General features: G+C 37.2%; 2 protein-coding genes across 16 annotated transcripts in view; one reads left to right on the forward strand and one right to left on the reverse strand.

The window, feature by feature from the left end:
- Positions 1-8,828, reverse strand: part of eif4enif1 (eukaryotic translation initiation factor 4E nuclear import factor 1) — an 85,488-nt gene extending 76,660 nt beyond the window's left edge. For 3 of the 8 annotated variants that reach the window (XM_069933090.1, XM_069933080.1, XM_069933079.1), the window contains exon 1: positions 8,608-8,827. In XM_069933090.1, the coding sequence (XP_069789191.1) occupies positions 8,608-8,620 (13 nt within the window). In that variant the 5' untranslated portion in view covers positions 8,621-8,827. The other 5 variants (XM_069933089.1, XM_069933087.1, XM_069933082.1 and 2 more) reach the window with 4 other exon arrangements.
- Positions 8,829-8,840: 12 nt separating this feature from the next.
- Positions 8,841-16,016, forward strand: part of sfi1 (SFI1 centrin binding protein) — a 287,818-nt gene continuing 280,642 nt past the window's right edge. For 5 of the 8 annotated variants that reach the window (XM_069933070.1, XM_069933074.1, XM_069933072.1 and 2 more), the window contains exons 1-2: positions 8,849-9,107; positions 13,490-13,899. In XM_069933070.1, coding sequence (XP_069789171.1) covers positions 13,793-13,899 — 107 coding nt within the window. In that variant the 5' untranslated portion in view covers positions 8,849-9,107; positions 13,490-13,792. Of the gene's footprint in view, positions 9,108-13,489; positions 13,900-16,016 lie in introns of all 8 variants that reach the window. The other 3 variants (XM_069933071.1, XM_069933076.1, XM_069933073.1) reach the window with 3 other exon arrangements.

The following is a 16,016-nucleotide window of genomic DNA, read 5'->3' on the forward strand; positions in this document are numbered from 1 at the left end:
ATATAATAACATACATTCATGGTCAAGAAATTTATTACTAACATGCATATAAAATTACAAGAAACCACAAAGAAAAAAGATTTATATAAATCAAAAATGCGATGCGAGAAAGATTTAAACATACAAATTCAAGAGGAAATATGGTCAAAATTGTGTCAAGAAAGTGTTACGAATACAGTTAATGCTAGATACCAAATGGTTCAATATAATTTTCTCCATCAATTATATTATACTCCACATAAATTAAATGGACTTAATTCTAATTATTCAAATAAGTGTTTTCGATATACAAAAGAAATAGTGACTTTTTTTTTACATTCAGTGTGGTCTTGTGAAAAAGTAGAAAGGTTTTGGAATGATTTGAGTCTGTTATTAGGACAAATTATGAAGATAAAGATACAAAAGGATCCAATATTTTTTTTTTAAACTTGGGGATATGTATGAAATGGATACAAAATTGAAATTAGATAAATGCCAAGAAAATTTTTTAAGGATAGCAAAGAAATTTACAGCGTTAACATGGAAAGCTGATAATGAAGTATTATTAAGTAGATAGCATAGTGAAATGCAAAACTGTATACTTTTAGAAAAAAAATCACATATAGTTTAAGAAATAGAGTTGAAATTTTTTTTAGCATTTGAAAACCATATGTGGATGTTATGAATACATTTCCGTCCAAATCTTCCACCTTATCCACTCCTCTCAATTTGAGATTATAATAATTAATGAATATATATATATATATATATATATATACACACACACACACACACACACACACACACACATATATATATATATTATACATATATATAGATGTTTCTTTTTTTCTTACTTTTGGGGGAGAGGGGTTTGGGAAAAATCTAAAAGTTTTTTTTTTTGTTTCACTATGTATAATCAAACAATTATTTTAAATTCATTGAATTTTTTTGTCTGTATTGATAAAAATGATAAATAAAATTTAAAAAGCCCATTGAATCTCTCAAGGAAGAAGAACCCCTCCCTTTGGCATCATCTTTTTTTGTTACTCCTTTCCAGGCACCTTTCTCCCCTTGATACTACTTTTTCCAGATTTTTTCCCCTTTTACTGAGCTCTCCGTTAGCATTTCTAAATGCTTTCGGTTCAGATACAGCAATGAGCTCTCTGAACCCTTCTCCATTAACAATGGCGTGAAGCAAGGCTGTGTTCTCGCACCAACCCTCTTTTCAATCTTCTTCAGCATGATGCTGAACCAAGCCATGAAAGACCCCAACAACGAAGACGCTGTTTACATCCGGTACCGCATGGATGGCAGTCTCTTCAATCTGAGGCGCCTGCAAGCTCACACCAAGACACAAGAGAAACTTGTCCGTGAACTACTCTTTGCAGACGATGCCGCTTTAGTTGCCCATTCAGAGCCAGCTCTTCAGCGCTTGACGTCCTGCTTTGCGGAAACTGCCAAAATGTTTGGCCTGGAAGTCAGCCTGAAGAAAACTGAGGTCCTCCATCAGCCAGCTCCCCACCATGACTACCAGCCCCCCCACATCTCCATCGGGCACACAAAACTCAAAACGGTCAACCAGTTTACCTATCTCGGCTGCACCATTTCATCAGATGCAAGGATCAACAATGAGATAGACAACAGACTCGCCAAGGCAAATAGCGCCTTTGGAAGACTACACAAAAGAGTCTGGAAAAACAACCAACTGAAAAACCTCACAAAGATAAGCGTATACAGAGCCGTTGTCATACCCACACTCCTGTTCGGCTCCGAATCATGGGTCCTCTACCCGCATCACCTACAGCTCCTAGAACGCTTCCACCAGCGTTGTCTCCGCTCCATCCTCAACATCCATTGGAGCGCTTTCATCCCTAACGTCGAAGTACTCGAGATGGCAGAGGTCGACAGCATCGAGTCCACGCTGCTGAAGATCCAGCTGCGCTGGGTGGGTCACGTCTCCAGAATGGAGGACCATCGCCTTCCCAAGATCGTGTTATATGGCGAGCTCTCCACTGGCCACCGTGACAGAGGTGCACCAAAGAAAAGGTACAAGGACTGCCTAAAGAAATCTCTTGGTGCCTGCCACATTGACCACCGCCAATGGGCTGATATCGCCTCAAACCGTGCATCTTGGCGCCTCACAGTTTGGCGGGCAGCAACCTCCTTTGAAGAAGACTGCAGAGCCCACCTCACTGACAAAAGGCAAAGGAGGAAAAACCCAACACCAACCAACCAATTTTCCCCTGCAACCGCTGCAACTGTGTCTGCCTGTCCCGCATCGGACTTGTCAGCCACAAACGAGCCTGCAGCTGACGTGGACTTTTACCCCCTCCATAAATCTTCGTCCGCGAAGCCAAGCCAAAGAACTTTGGAACAATACAAGACGGTTTTGTAAAAATAAAAAAAATACAACCTTTACTACTTTTACTTAGTCCCATTAAAAATATTTTGACAACCTTCTCCCTCGGCAACCTTGATCATTTTTCTCATTTCTATACTTCATAGAAAATCTTTCACCTTGTTCTTGAAAAATCACCAGATCCCTTCCCCTACATCGACCCTCAATTTCACAGGATATATCTCTGAGTTCTTCAAGTTTTTAAACACGCAGTTGTCTTTTAACGTCTTCAAATTCTTTTCTTTGTTTAATTAAGGTCAGGCTAAAATCTTGAAAAAGTAGTACCTTTTCATGAAAAACCTTGGGCAGGACATTATTCTGGTTAGAGTAATCATATGCTGCTCCCAGAATTGTCTCCTATTCTTGGAAGCTTAAAAGTCACACCAGAAATGGTCTTGGTCACTGATCACTGGCTTTTCTGGGTGCAAGTGTTTGGTGAGCTCTCTTGATATGTAGTTTTTCTCCAAATTTGTCTTCTCCCAGCATTTGTGGGATCCATTTTCAATTCTAATAATTTGAACACTGTTTCATCGTCTTTTGTTCTCCATATGAACACTTTTGTCAAGCAATCCTTGTTTATCAGACTCCCATTCTTTGGCTTTTTTCCCCAAAAGCTTTGAGTATCTCATGTGACTGTGAATTCAGACTGCTCAACAATCTCTTTTATTTCGATCATTTTCTGCGTTTCAACATTTATGAATTGGTTGCTCAAATTCTCCATTTTTTCCAGGAAGATGCTCAGCTTTTGACCTGACTTCCCAGTTTTACCTGGTTCAGCTGGTCCTGTTGCCATTTTTGCACCACTCCCTTTCTGACTTCCATCCAATGTTCCCAGTTGAGTAGGAACTTCTTCAGTCTTTGTTCTCAGCAGCTTTGGTTTCTTCATGCTAGTTTTATCCATTTTTGATGAAATAAATCTTGATTTTTAAGTTGTGACCGTCTATTTAATATTCTTCATGGAGAGCTCAACCAAAACAAGTGTCTCGGTTCTTCACATGCACATGCCCCCAGTGAAATGCTTTCAAAATGTAGGCAGATGTTTAATTTAGGAAACATGCCAATTAATTTGATCAGCTGGTACCCACAAGCAGCATGAGAAACTAATCAGATAATTACCTAAAAATTGGATGAAATCTTTTTTTTTTGGTGCACCAAAACATTGCTGCATGTTACACATCACCAAACTGAATCTCTCTCTCTCTCAAGAAGATTGAAAAATAGGTTGCAAACGAGTTTGCGACAGCATGGTTTCCATCCCAAAGTACGTATTGTTATGAGCTGAAAGGACCCAAAACCCAGCAGCAATAGACATTCACCAAGACAAGTAGTTACTTACACAAAAGTTGTTTTTAATCATCTTTAAACATGAAAACAGAATCAAACTTAAACTTATCTCTATTAAATTTAACCCAACTTAACCCCCTTTTAATTCTAAGCGCATGTGTATGTAATGTGTGTGTAAATTTAAGAAAAGTTCTTTGGTTCACAGTTCAATCTCACTTCTCATTCTTCTAAGTTCACTGGTTGCAGGCAATTATTATACTGTACACAGAATTTAACAAGTATAAAGTTCACCAGGCTTTGGTGCTCGAAAGGTAAATGTTTATCACTCAGGAAGGTTCTTTGTAGGTTTGCAGATAGAGATTTCTTGTTCCAGGATTTCCACAACTGAGGTACCACCATTAGTCACCTCAATGTCTTGCTGATGAAACTTGCCCCATCAGGGTTCTCCAGATGATAACCTCTTTCTTTCAGGCTATCAGAGAGTTCCTTTCTATTCCACTTATTCCAAGAGAAACATCAGACAGATTGCACTTCCAGCCATCCGCCACTCTGGAGTTTTTAAGTTCCAACCAGTATCTCCTGCCTGTTTCAGCTGTGACTGTTCGGTCTCTCTCTCTCTCTCTCTCTCTCTCACTTGCCAAACCCCCCCCCCCCCCACTCCTTCTCCAGCAAACAATAGGAGTCAGTCTTCTGCTCCCATCTGTTGTTTTTAGGTAAACAAGAACCCAGGAGTGAACTTTGATGAGCACTTTGCAGAAAAGTCAAAAGTCTTGTAAAAATGTTCCACACAGATGACTTGTCTCCAATCTATTCATTTCATGACATCATTTCAATTAGCACCTACTTGTAAAATGTGCATAGCATTCTCCATAGTTTATGTAAAGTTACTGAATAAGAATTCTTCAGTATTTCAAATGAGATCTGTTTTAAAATGTGTGTATGTATATAACCTACTCTAATTTTACCAATTTATCTCCCAAATATATCTACAAGTATTACATCACAGAATTAACATGTGGCTTGTGCCATGGGTGGTCTTGATTTAATGCAATGATTAGAGAAAGACAAGAACCCTTCAAACCATATTCCCTATGGCAGCAAGACAGTATGGAAAATATACCTATGTGTGATTCATTATGTATTCATTAATCCATTAACAGGCTAACAGTTTACTATGTACTTCAACTACACTGTTTATGGAAAATATTAATGTAATTAAGTAACAGCCACAGTATGTAGAAAAGTTGGCTGATTATAGTGTGTGTAGAATTTGCTGATCCAAATCCTGCTAACTTTAAAACATAAAGAGGAAAAATATCTTCATCCCCAAGGTTACACAAAACTGCTAACTTTAAAACACTTGTCCAGAGAGAAAACATCAAGGTCATAAATTCAAATATAAAGAAATAATAGTGGTTACAGACACCAGGAGAATAAGCATTCAAACAGGATGAGATCAGATGAGTAACAGAAGATCAGATAGGAGAAGTTAGACAGGACAAGGTAGGAGAACCATCATGGCGAAACAGGCCAGTTACAAGAAGATAAGTGTAGCACAAGGAGAAGTGATAAGAGTTCCCTGACCGAGAAATGAACTCAGATTGAGCTAATTGGTACAAAACATCACTAAAGTCGAACATTGATAAGTAACTGAAAATATGTATAAAAAAAGGGCAGTGTCTCATAGCAACAGGCATTTCAGAGTCCAGGCTTTGATTTGTCTCAGCTTTTGTTTGCAAATAAAGGCTTAAACTTTTCTGAAGAATTCTCTGCATTTCCTGACTCATTTTTGGACATCAAAAAACCACAACTACAGCAGCAACACACCCAGGTCCATTTAAAATGGAGGGAAGAGCACTCCAGTTATTTGACGTCATTAACAGGCCGGTAAATGAGATAACACATTAGAAAAAAAAAAGAACCATGTAAAATGGAACTTTGTTGGAAAAATATAACCGAATCATTGGATAATCAAGAATATCATTTACTGCTTTTTAATGGTATTTCCTCTCCTTCATATCACCCTTCCCAATTCCAATAATTATCCTCTTTCTAACATGAGTAGGTCATTCATCCTATTCTGTCATCAATTTACACAGTGATCTGCACCTCTTCACCAATTAATCTTGACCCAAGTTAATGTCGACAATCCTGAAAATTTAACTGTCCCGATTTCACCTTTGAAAAAGATAATTCAATATTTGCAGTAGCCTTTGTGTTAAAAAAAATCCTTCCAGGTTCCATATAAATGGCCAAGTTCCAATTGAAAGATATCACTTTATTACTCTGGATACCATCATAGAGAAAATAATTGTCCAATATCCATAAAGCAAATCCATTTATATTATCATCTCTTCATCTTCTAAACGTCTGGTTATAAAAGTTAATGTGGATAATTTAATTGTAAAAGCACACAGAAATGCTGGAGGAACTCAGCTGGTCTTACAGCATCCATTGGACATAAAGTTATATGACTGATGTTTCAGGCCTGAGCTTTTGCAGTAGAGTAATTGAATGGAGTGAGACAAGGAAGTCTGCAAACACTATGATTGAAGTAAGCTCTGACTTAAAATGTCAGTCATAGATCATTACCTCCCATAAATGCTGCAAGACCTGCTGAGTTCCTCCAGCATTTTTGTGTGTTTTTATGACAATCATAGCATATGCAGACTTCCATATTTCACTCAATGTGTATCATTTAACCACCTGGGTGCAGATTAGTGGGACTAGGCAAAATAAAATGGTTCAGCACATACTAGAAGAGCTGAAAGGGCCTGTTTCTATGGTTTAATGTTCTATGGTTCTATTTACTCCCTGTTTTTGTCCTGGTGATAATACATCATGCCTTCATGATCACATCAATGAAGAATATATAATTCCTGAGGTGCAATATCATTAATTAAACTCAGTGTTCTTGTCAAGCACTATTAGGAAATGAGTTTGGGGGCGGGGAGGTGGTGGAGGAATGGAAAAGGTGAAGAGAGAACCCTGCTGGATGGGATGGCTATCTTCTCTTTTCATTCCCAATCTGATTTCATCTATCCATCAATCCTGGTTTATCGAGTTCCACCTGTCTCCTATCTGCCTCTATTTCAACATTACCCCCCCTCCTCCCCCACCTGGCTTCATCTACCCACAATGCCCCATCTCAACTGATTCCATCTCTCACCCACCAGCCTTTGTCTCATCCCTCCCTCTCAGCAGTGCACAGGCTATTTTCTTTCTATACTTTTAGACCTAATGCAGTTTTTAAAAATTTACATTGTAGAAAGTAATTCCAGCTATTGAAACCCATGCTGCCCAAATTAAGCAAAAGATCCAACCAATCCCATACCTTTTTGGAGGGTGACACTTGGGGAAAATCTACGCAGGTCACAGGAGAACGGACAAACTCCTTACAGTCAGTGCCAGATTTGAATCCAGGTCAATGGTGCTGTAATAGCATTGTGTTAGCCACTATACCTTAACTCACTAATATTTTGACCCAAAATATTGACCATCCCTTCACCATCGCAGATGGTGCTTGATCCACTGAGTCCTTCCAGCAGTTTGTTTCCTGCTGCAGATTATCACAGTTATCTGCATCTTCTTTCTATCTACTAACTGGTGTCTCATCAGCCTTAAGACCAGTTTGTGCTGAGCTGAGAAATATTAATTTCATCAGTTCAAATGCACATTCTCCCACTCTGGATTCCAAGCTGCTTAGACCTTTGCATTTATGATATTGTTTGGAATATAATTGTTCTATGACATCACATAGGAAATGGAAGTAGGAATGAGAATTTGACTCATTGCAACTTCTTCAAAATTCAACATGCAACTGTGATCTTGGCAATGCTCTCTGCACTCAACCCATTACAACTGATATCTTAATATCTCCCTTTTTTCCAAAGATTAACCAACAGTAACGAAGTATCTCAATGGAAGAACCTCCCTGATCTTAAATTCAATCCCTCGCACACTAAAGGCAAACATTCCATTTGTGTTGTTGATGACCCATTGCTCCTGTAAACCAACATTTTTCAATTCATGCAGAAGCACTCTCGTTCTTCCAAACATGCACCATTTAAACAATAATTTGATCCACTAACTTTTTTCTTCCCACATTGCACTCCATCTACCAGATCCTTGCCGAATGGTCTGTTACTGTGCTGAATGTCTAAATTTAAAATATACTTAAATTAAAATAAATCTAACACATGGCCTTCAACCATTTGATTATTGTTTTCCCCATCAATCTACTTTAAGGATCAATTTACAGTAACCAATGAACCTACCATCAGGTATTTGTGTTGCAGAGTACCTGGCAGCACCGAAAGACAGAATTGAACCTGGGGTCCCAGTGGATCTTTTCCTTTCTCCATTTCTTTGGAAGCTCTTAGTTTCTTCCGTGTCATAATCCTACCTTCCCTTTGTTCTTCTTTTTGCTGAACTTTGAAATTTTCTCAACCCAACTAATATTTGCTTTTTGGACAAACATTAAAATCTTTTCCTTTGACTCAATGTTATTAAGTTCTCGTGAGTCACAGCAGCATTATTTTGTTTTTCTGTTGTGTGGAGAACATGGGACAAACTTCTGTGGTGAATATGTTGCGACTTGGGAGTCATTTGCTATCCCCACACAGATCATCAAACATCAGTGCTTGCTTTCTTACTCTTTCTCTGCAGATCATTTTGTTTAGCATTGTTAGATTAACTCAAGTAAAGAAAACTCAGCAGGTTAGGCCGCATCTGTGAAAATAGAAAGAGAACCAACATTTCGGGTGGGAGACCGTTCGTCAGAATTGAAAATGAAACAAATGAAGCATTTTTCTGTCTTCAAATTTCCCAAATCCACAGATTTTGTTTGCCTTTCACTGTTTAACTTACTGGGTTCTTCGTTAATATGAAGGAAAGCTTCCACCCAATCCCGGAGCTTCCCTTTCGTCCAGTCCGCTCCTCACCTCTCTGAAACATGCCTAGTCTTTCACTTCTCTGTATTTTCCACTAGTGATGAAAGTTCAACGTTGGACTATGTAGATCTGCCCGACCTCTGAATTTTTCCAGCATTTTCTGATTTGGTTTCAATGCTCTCTTTCATGTTTTCACTGTCCAGTTTGAGGGGTGTGAATGTCGCCGGCTCCGCAGAAAAGGCCGCGCCGCGGTTGCCGTGGTGATGCGGGCGAGTGATGCAGGCTGGGAGCTCCGCGGGCAGGCGGGAGGAATGGCGTAGCCCACTGTCGTCCAGAAGTAAGTCAACCCCCGGGCTGCTGATAAAGAGACGACTGCACAATGACCAATTCAGTCCGTGTTGTTTGTTAGACGGGTTTGTGCTTATTCCGGCCGGTGCTCAGCGGGGTGAAAGCTGCAGCTTGTTGTTTTCTGTCCGGCCTGCGGTGACCTGAGCAGGCCAGTCTCTCCTTGGGACCTGGATGGCCGGTATCGGCGAGAGCAGGCGTGACAGGTACTTTGAAGTTAAGAAGAAGTCAATAATCCGACTGAGGTGTTACAGTCCAAGTCAGAGTGTGCGAAGTGCATTTCGTGCTCTGCTGATTCTTGTTCTCGACTTCCAATTTTTTTTTATTTTTCACACTATGAACCATATTAACCAAAATGCACACAAACATTTCCCTCTTGAATTTTCTCCCCTTTCTCCCCCCTCCTTCCCACTCCCCACCCACTAAACGTTCAACATATACAATACAATAAACCCATTAAACAATGTCATCACACACTGAAAATAAACAAGAAAATTGTGTCATCTACTTTTACACACTGGGTCAGTTCATTTCGTCTTCTCATTCTGTCATTTTAGGGGGTGGAGGTCTGCTGGAGGCCCTCTCTGTTGTGTTCTGTGTACGGTTCCCAAATTTGTTCAAATACTGTGACGTTATTTCTTAAATTATATGTTATTTTTTTCCAATGGAATACATTTATTCATTTCAATGTACCATTGCTGTACTCTCAGGCTCTCTTCTGATTTCCAGGTTGACATTATCCATTTTTAATAAATCTTTTTTGTGCTTCATCCAAATCAAGGCTTAGTTCTTTACTTCTTGAATTACTTAGAAGAAAGGTCTCTGGATTTTTTGCTATGTTGCTTTTTGTGATTTTATTTAATACCTGATTTAGATCTTCCCAAAACTTTTTCACTTTCCAAATTGCATCTACTGTTGTTCCCGTTTCCTTCTTACAGCGAAAACATCTATCTGATACTGTTGGGTCCCATTTATTTAACTTTTGGGGCGTGGTGTATAGCCTGTGTAACCAATTATATTGTATCATGTATGACCTCGTGTTTATTTTATTTCTTATAGTTCCGGAGCATAGCTTTCCCCATTTTAAGATTCTCATAGAAAGGAAAAAAAACAAATTGCCAACTACCAAAATTATTATTGATGCAAAATCAACTAATCCTTTTCACAATAGATAATCTTCCCTTTAGAGAATGGGAGAGAAAAGGTATCAAAAGAACAGAAAATTGTTTTTTGGGAAATAATTTATTATCTTTTGAACAAATGAAGTACAAATATGGTATAACTCACGGTACAATGTTTGCATACCACCAACTGAAAACCTACTTGAAGGACAAATTGGGAAGCGGGTTGAGATTATCAGAAGGAAGCAGCTTTGAATATGTAATTACAGACACAATGATAATTAAAAGATTTATAACCAACATGTACATCAAGCTGCTAGAGAAAGAGAACGATGAAATAAGCTGTAAACCCAAATAAAAGTGGGAACAAGATCTAGACTTCCAATTTGATGTTTAAATTGTAGCTTGTCAACCAACAACAGAATCGGAATTTATGGGAAAGAAGTGTCGCTTGTATTATGCTTTGGGCCATAGTAAAATAGAGATGGTAACTTTTTGTTTAATATCTGTATTGCCAGGGCCTGAAGATTATTGCCAGAGTAATGTTGTATCCTTGAGGAAAAATGTAAATGTATTTCCTTCAAAAAATATTTTATTCGGAATACTTCCTGCAATGTCAAATTATGAGCACAAGTATTACTATAGTTTGAATATTTACAACTTATTAACGTGACACTAATTTTTCTGTTACATCAATTAATTTCATGAGCAAACAGATTCCAGAGTCACAGCCGGCAATAAGGAAGTGTACAGGGGTGAGATAGATCACCTAGTTGAGTGATGTCACAACAACAGCCTTCTACTCAATGTCAGCAAAACTCAGGAACTGATTGTGGTCTTCAGGAGGGGGAAATCAGAGAGTGCATACCAGAGTAAAACCAGAAGGTCTATAGAGACTGTGATTGAATTAAAAACAATGCTGGAGAAGTTGAGCAAGTCAAACATTTAGCAAATATAAAGATACATAACCAATGTTTCAGGAATGATATTTCAATAAAGGGCTCAAGACCAAAATGTTGGTTCTGTATCTTTATCTCAGCTAATATAAAATGCATTATTTGACCTGCTGAGTTTCTCCAGCACTCTGTTTTCACTTTTAGAGCACAAACCAGTCCTCATCTCATTCACCTCCATTTCCATGCCTATCACTCTGTCTTCCACTTCATCACTTCGCTTTCTCATTTCTGCCACAGCATTCTCCATTCTCTCTATTTTTACATACGTCTCTTGCCTGGTTTTTTTTAAAAATAGTACTGAACTCAGCCATTATTGTTTCCATTAGAATCTTTATTTGACTGTCGAAGTATTCCTTATCTATCATCTGGGTCTGTTTTTTTTACCTTGTATTTTTTCTTGTATGCCTTTTTCTTTCTCTTGCTTCATTTCTCGGCTCCACGTGAATCCTGCTTCTATCGGTGTCATCTCTGTGGCTTCTCCCATTACTGAGTCAGCGTCTTGCTGTTGGCGTCTGTTCCCATCGGTGTCCTCTTTAGAATGCGTACCGCGCATGTGCGAGAGCGCTGACATTTCTTTTTCAGGCTCTGTAAGCCAATGCTCCAGAACGTACCGGGGATGTCACTGCCCGCTTACCGATTTCGCCGCTCGGGCCATCCTCTTTGGGAGAGCTCCCTGCTCACAGATTCCAATAAGGGCTTCCTCTTTTTTCTCTGGTGATTTCTTTATCTCTTCTTTACTTGTCATTGTAGTCTTTTCCTTCTTCGGAGCCATCCTCAAATTCTTATTTTTTTTAATCTTGTGACTTTTTATATATTTCTTCTCTGCCTTGTTTTTCTACCTTTTTTCCCCAACTTTCTCTGTGGAGAGCTGGTTTTCCCTAACCGGCCACTGCTCCATCACATGACCACCTCCGAGAAGCCTGCTTCGAGGATTGTGAACCATACTGGTACGTTACAGGTACACAATCCTTTATCTGGACATCTAAAATCCGGAAAGCTCCAAAATCCGGAAAGTGGGGAGAGAAACGGCAGCGTGAGCCGGGCGGGTGAGGGCAAGAGACCGGCAGTGAGAGTTGTGTGGGTGAGAGACAGGCAGCGAGAGTCGGGCGGATAAGGAATGGGGGTGGAGAAAAAAACAGCTTCTTCCCCTTTGCTCTGAGATTTCAGAACAGACAATGAACCACAAACACAACATCACTTTCTCTTTTGCACTAAAATATTTATTTAAAAAATGTAATTTATAGGAATATTTGCATGTAATGTTGCTGCAAAACAATGAATTTCATGACATGTTCATGACAATAAATTATGATTCAGTTTTTTAATTGGTTCTTGTGTTCAGTGGCATTAGAGCTTTTAACTGGCCCTTCCCCATGTGTCCTTGTGCAGCTGTTCCAAGGCTTCTGCATGTCCTGCATCATTGAGTTCAGGGCCTTGGAATATACCAGTGAGGAGCATTCTGTTGTGAACATCTTTTTATTTTGAAAGACAATGCAGTTTTGTAGAGGCCGAAGGGCCTTTGATTGCACTACTCAGTAGTTGATACAATTAATTTGCAGAGCAGTAGTATTCAATTGCAGCTCCCTTCCCACACAATTTTGGAAAGCACTTCATTCTGTATGTGTCCAGTAGACTATCAAAGGTGTTGATTTGAATCACACTGACCAAATGAGCATCCAGGTGCCTGACCCACATGTAGGTGTTCAAATCCTTGTTTGGAACAAGGTGAGAAGAGAATTTTATATTGGACATCATGCAGGTGTAATTCTTATGAATAGTCATCAACAGAGTAGGCTGAAATAAATTAGCTCTGACCTGTGACACAATTTTCCAATTCCCATTAAATGGAGATATTGTAAACTTATGGACATAAGCCATAAACTATCCAAATTCGAAATTCAATTCATATTAGTACCTTTGTCCATAGAAAAAAATAATGTAGAGAATAACCTGGAAGCTTGACGCCCATTCCTTCTCATTCGGTGGACTACAGAGATTCATAGCTGTATTCCCATGGAAAAAAAAATCACGTATGATCTTGGAAACTGATACAGTACCTTGGTTAGAATATGACAATCATCTTTGACGCACATGGGAGTGTAACTGTAATGCACCCCAACGGAAATGCCAATAGGTGGATGAATAAAAGAAATTATATAAGAGGGTGACACCACTGATTCTCTGGATGTCAATTAGAAGCACCAATGCCACACCTAGTTTTTTTTATGGAGAGAGGGAGAGGGTGAACATCACAAGTTTGTAATTGGTGGATATTTGTATATATTGAAGAAATATGTGATTTATTTTTGAAAAAATAAAATATTCAAAAAAATGGAGATATTGTGACACACTACAGTTGTGTGCACAAGAATTCCTTTGTGACTGTCACAAGGAGTCGGTGCATATTTGTTTTCTGTGGATGGATCTTCCTTAATGTTAACTTCTGTTACAACTTTTATTTAGGAAATACACGACGCTTTTAACCATTTTATTTTTTTTTGCTTTACACAGGTGCCAAGTGAGCTTCATTGACAATTCTGTGTAAATTGCAACAATTAATTACTGACCTGAACATGTACACGTGTTTCATCTCTGAGAATTCAAGCCCATTGACCCTGCCAGTTATCTATCAATGGTGCATCGTTAACACAGGTTCTTTGAGATGATTTTTTTTTAATGATCGCATAATCCCTTGAGGCTGAGAGAGCTGCTGCCTGAATCAGTTTGTGTTGGAGTTGAACAAAAAATCTTTAGAAATCTCATCCCAGAACATTTGGTGCTCAGCTTCAGTGCTAATTTCACTATCAATTTCAAATGGATCTAAAATCAAATAGAACTGCTTTGAATCCTACAAAATATCCGGTTACAAAGGACAACATGCAGATGAGGAAATCCGGTTTCTCAAAGAAAGCTCATCAGAGGTAAATGTAGAAAAAAAAAATGAGACTTCCTGATTTTTTTAATCGTTCAGCAAGTTTTTGTATTAGCCCATATTTTTTTTTAAATTTCTTTTTTAAGGAGAGCCATAAAAAAGAAAAAAGAAAGAATATTAAAAAAAAGTTAAATATACATTTTAAAATCAATATAAATTGAAATGTAAATATTCTGAGTATAACAGCCACTTATTAATTAAAAAAATATAATTATCATGCGAAACATACGTAAATTTTTCCATTATTAAACAATATTTCATCTAATTATGCCATCTATTAATATCAATCATATTTGTATCTTTCCACGTACGAGCAATACATTTTTTTGCTACGGATAAAGCTAAATATACAAAAGCAAACTGGAATTTATCTAATCCCAAACCTTTCAGAGGTTGAAAACTACCCAATAAAAATACTGTTGGATCTAAAACTATTTAAATCTTATACAGATATTCTAAAAACAATTGAATTTTCTTCCAAAAAGATTGTATATGTATACATGACCAAACAGCATGAAAAAAAGTTCCAACCATAAAACACATCTAAAACACAAATCTGATTCATTAAAACCATATTTTTAAAAATTTTCAGGTGTCAAATATAATTGATGTAAAAAATTGTAATTAATCATTGCATAACGTGCATTTATCAATCTAGTTAAACTATCATAACAGATATCTAACCAATCCTCTTCAGAAAAAATAAAACCAATATCCGCTTCTCATTTACTTTTAGATCTATCCCAACCCTTTTTATCCATACCATCCTGTAATATTTGATACATAAATGAAATATAACCCTTCTCTGGTACCTTCATCAGAAAAGTCTCAAATTTAGTCATTTTAGGTAAAATCCTATCTCTACCAAGCATACATTTTACCAAAGATCGAATTTGGTAATAAAGAAATGAAGAATTCTTATCAATACCAAAATCTTCCCTCCTCTGATTAAAAGACAAAAACTTATCCTCTTTAAAACAATCTCCCAAATTTTTCACACCTTTAAATCTCCAATGCAATAAACTTTGATTATGTATTGAAAAAGAAATAAGTTGATTATTATACAACGAGTCAAACCAATAATTTACCCCTAGAGCCTATCATTTTATTTTTCTTTATCCATAACTTCACTAAATGTTTTAGTATAGGCACATTATATTGTTGTAACAAATTTATATTCCACCTAAACAAAAATTAATGTATTTCAAATTCAGAAATACTTACCATCTCAATTTTAGCCCAACTAGGAGGCCATACCAAATCCATCAATGAACTAATAAATTTAAGTTGGGCTGCCTCATAATAATTTTGAAAATGTGGTAAACGTAGTCCCCCTAACTCATATTTCCAAGTTAATTTATTCAAAGCTACTCTTGAAAATTTAACCCTCCATAAAAACTCCATAACCATTTTATTTAAAACTAGAAAAAATTTTTTATCAAGTAAATACAGAATAGATTGAAACAAATATTGTATACGCAGAAAGATATTCATCTTAATTGTAGTTATCCTTCCCATTAAATTAATAGGTAAATCCATTTAATCAAATCAATTTTAATTTTTTTTCATTAATGGAGCATAATTTAATTTATATAAAGATTGATAAGTAACATTCAAAATTATTCACAGATATGTAATTCGATCAGTCCACTTCAAATTAATAGTATTCTTATAAACTGAATAATCTCCTTCACTTACCGGTAATATTTCACTTTTTTCTAATTAACTTTAAATCCGGAAAGACATCCATATTGTATTAAACATTCCTTCAAATACAAAAATGACTGAGCTGGGTTTGTTAAATACACCAATACGTCATCAGCAAATAAATTAATTTTATATTCCTCATCTAAAACTTTTATACCTTGTATCTATGTATTTTGTCTTATCAACTGTGCTAAAGGTTCAATCACTAACGCAAACAAAGCTGGTGATAAAGGACAACCTTGACGAGTTGATCGAGTTAACTTAAAAGATTCCGAAATTAAACCATTCATCAATACTCTAGCTACCGGTTTGCTATATAGAGCCCTAATCCAACCAATAAAAGTAGGACCAAACTTAAATTTCTCCAAAATTTTAAACAAAAAATTCCATTCAACTCTA

Source organism: Narcine bancroftii, chromosome 4, assembly GCF_036971445.1.
Source record: "Narcine bancroftii isolate sNarBan1 chromosome 4, sNarBan1.hap1, whole genome shotgun sequence".
Lineage (NCBI taxonomy): Eukaryota > Metazoa > Chordata > Chondrichthyes > Torpediniformes > Narcinidae > Narcine > Narcine bancroftii.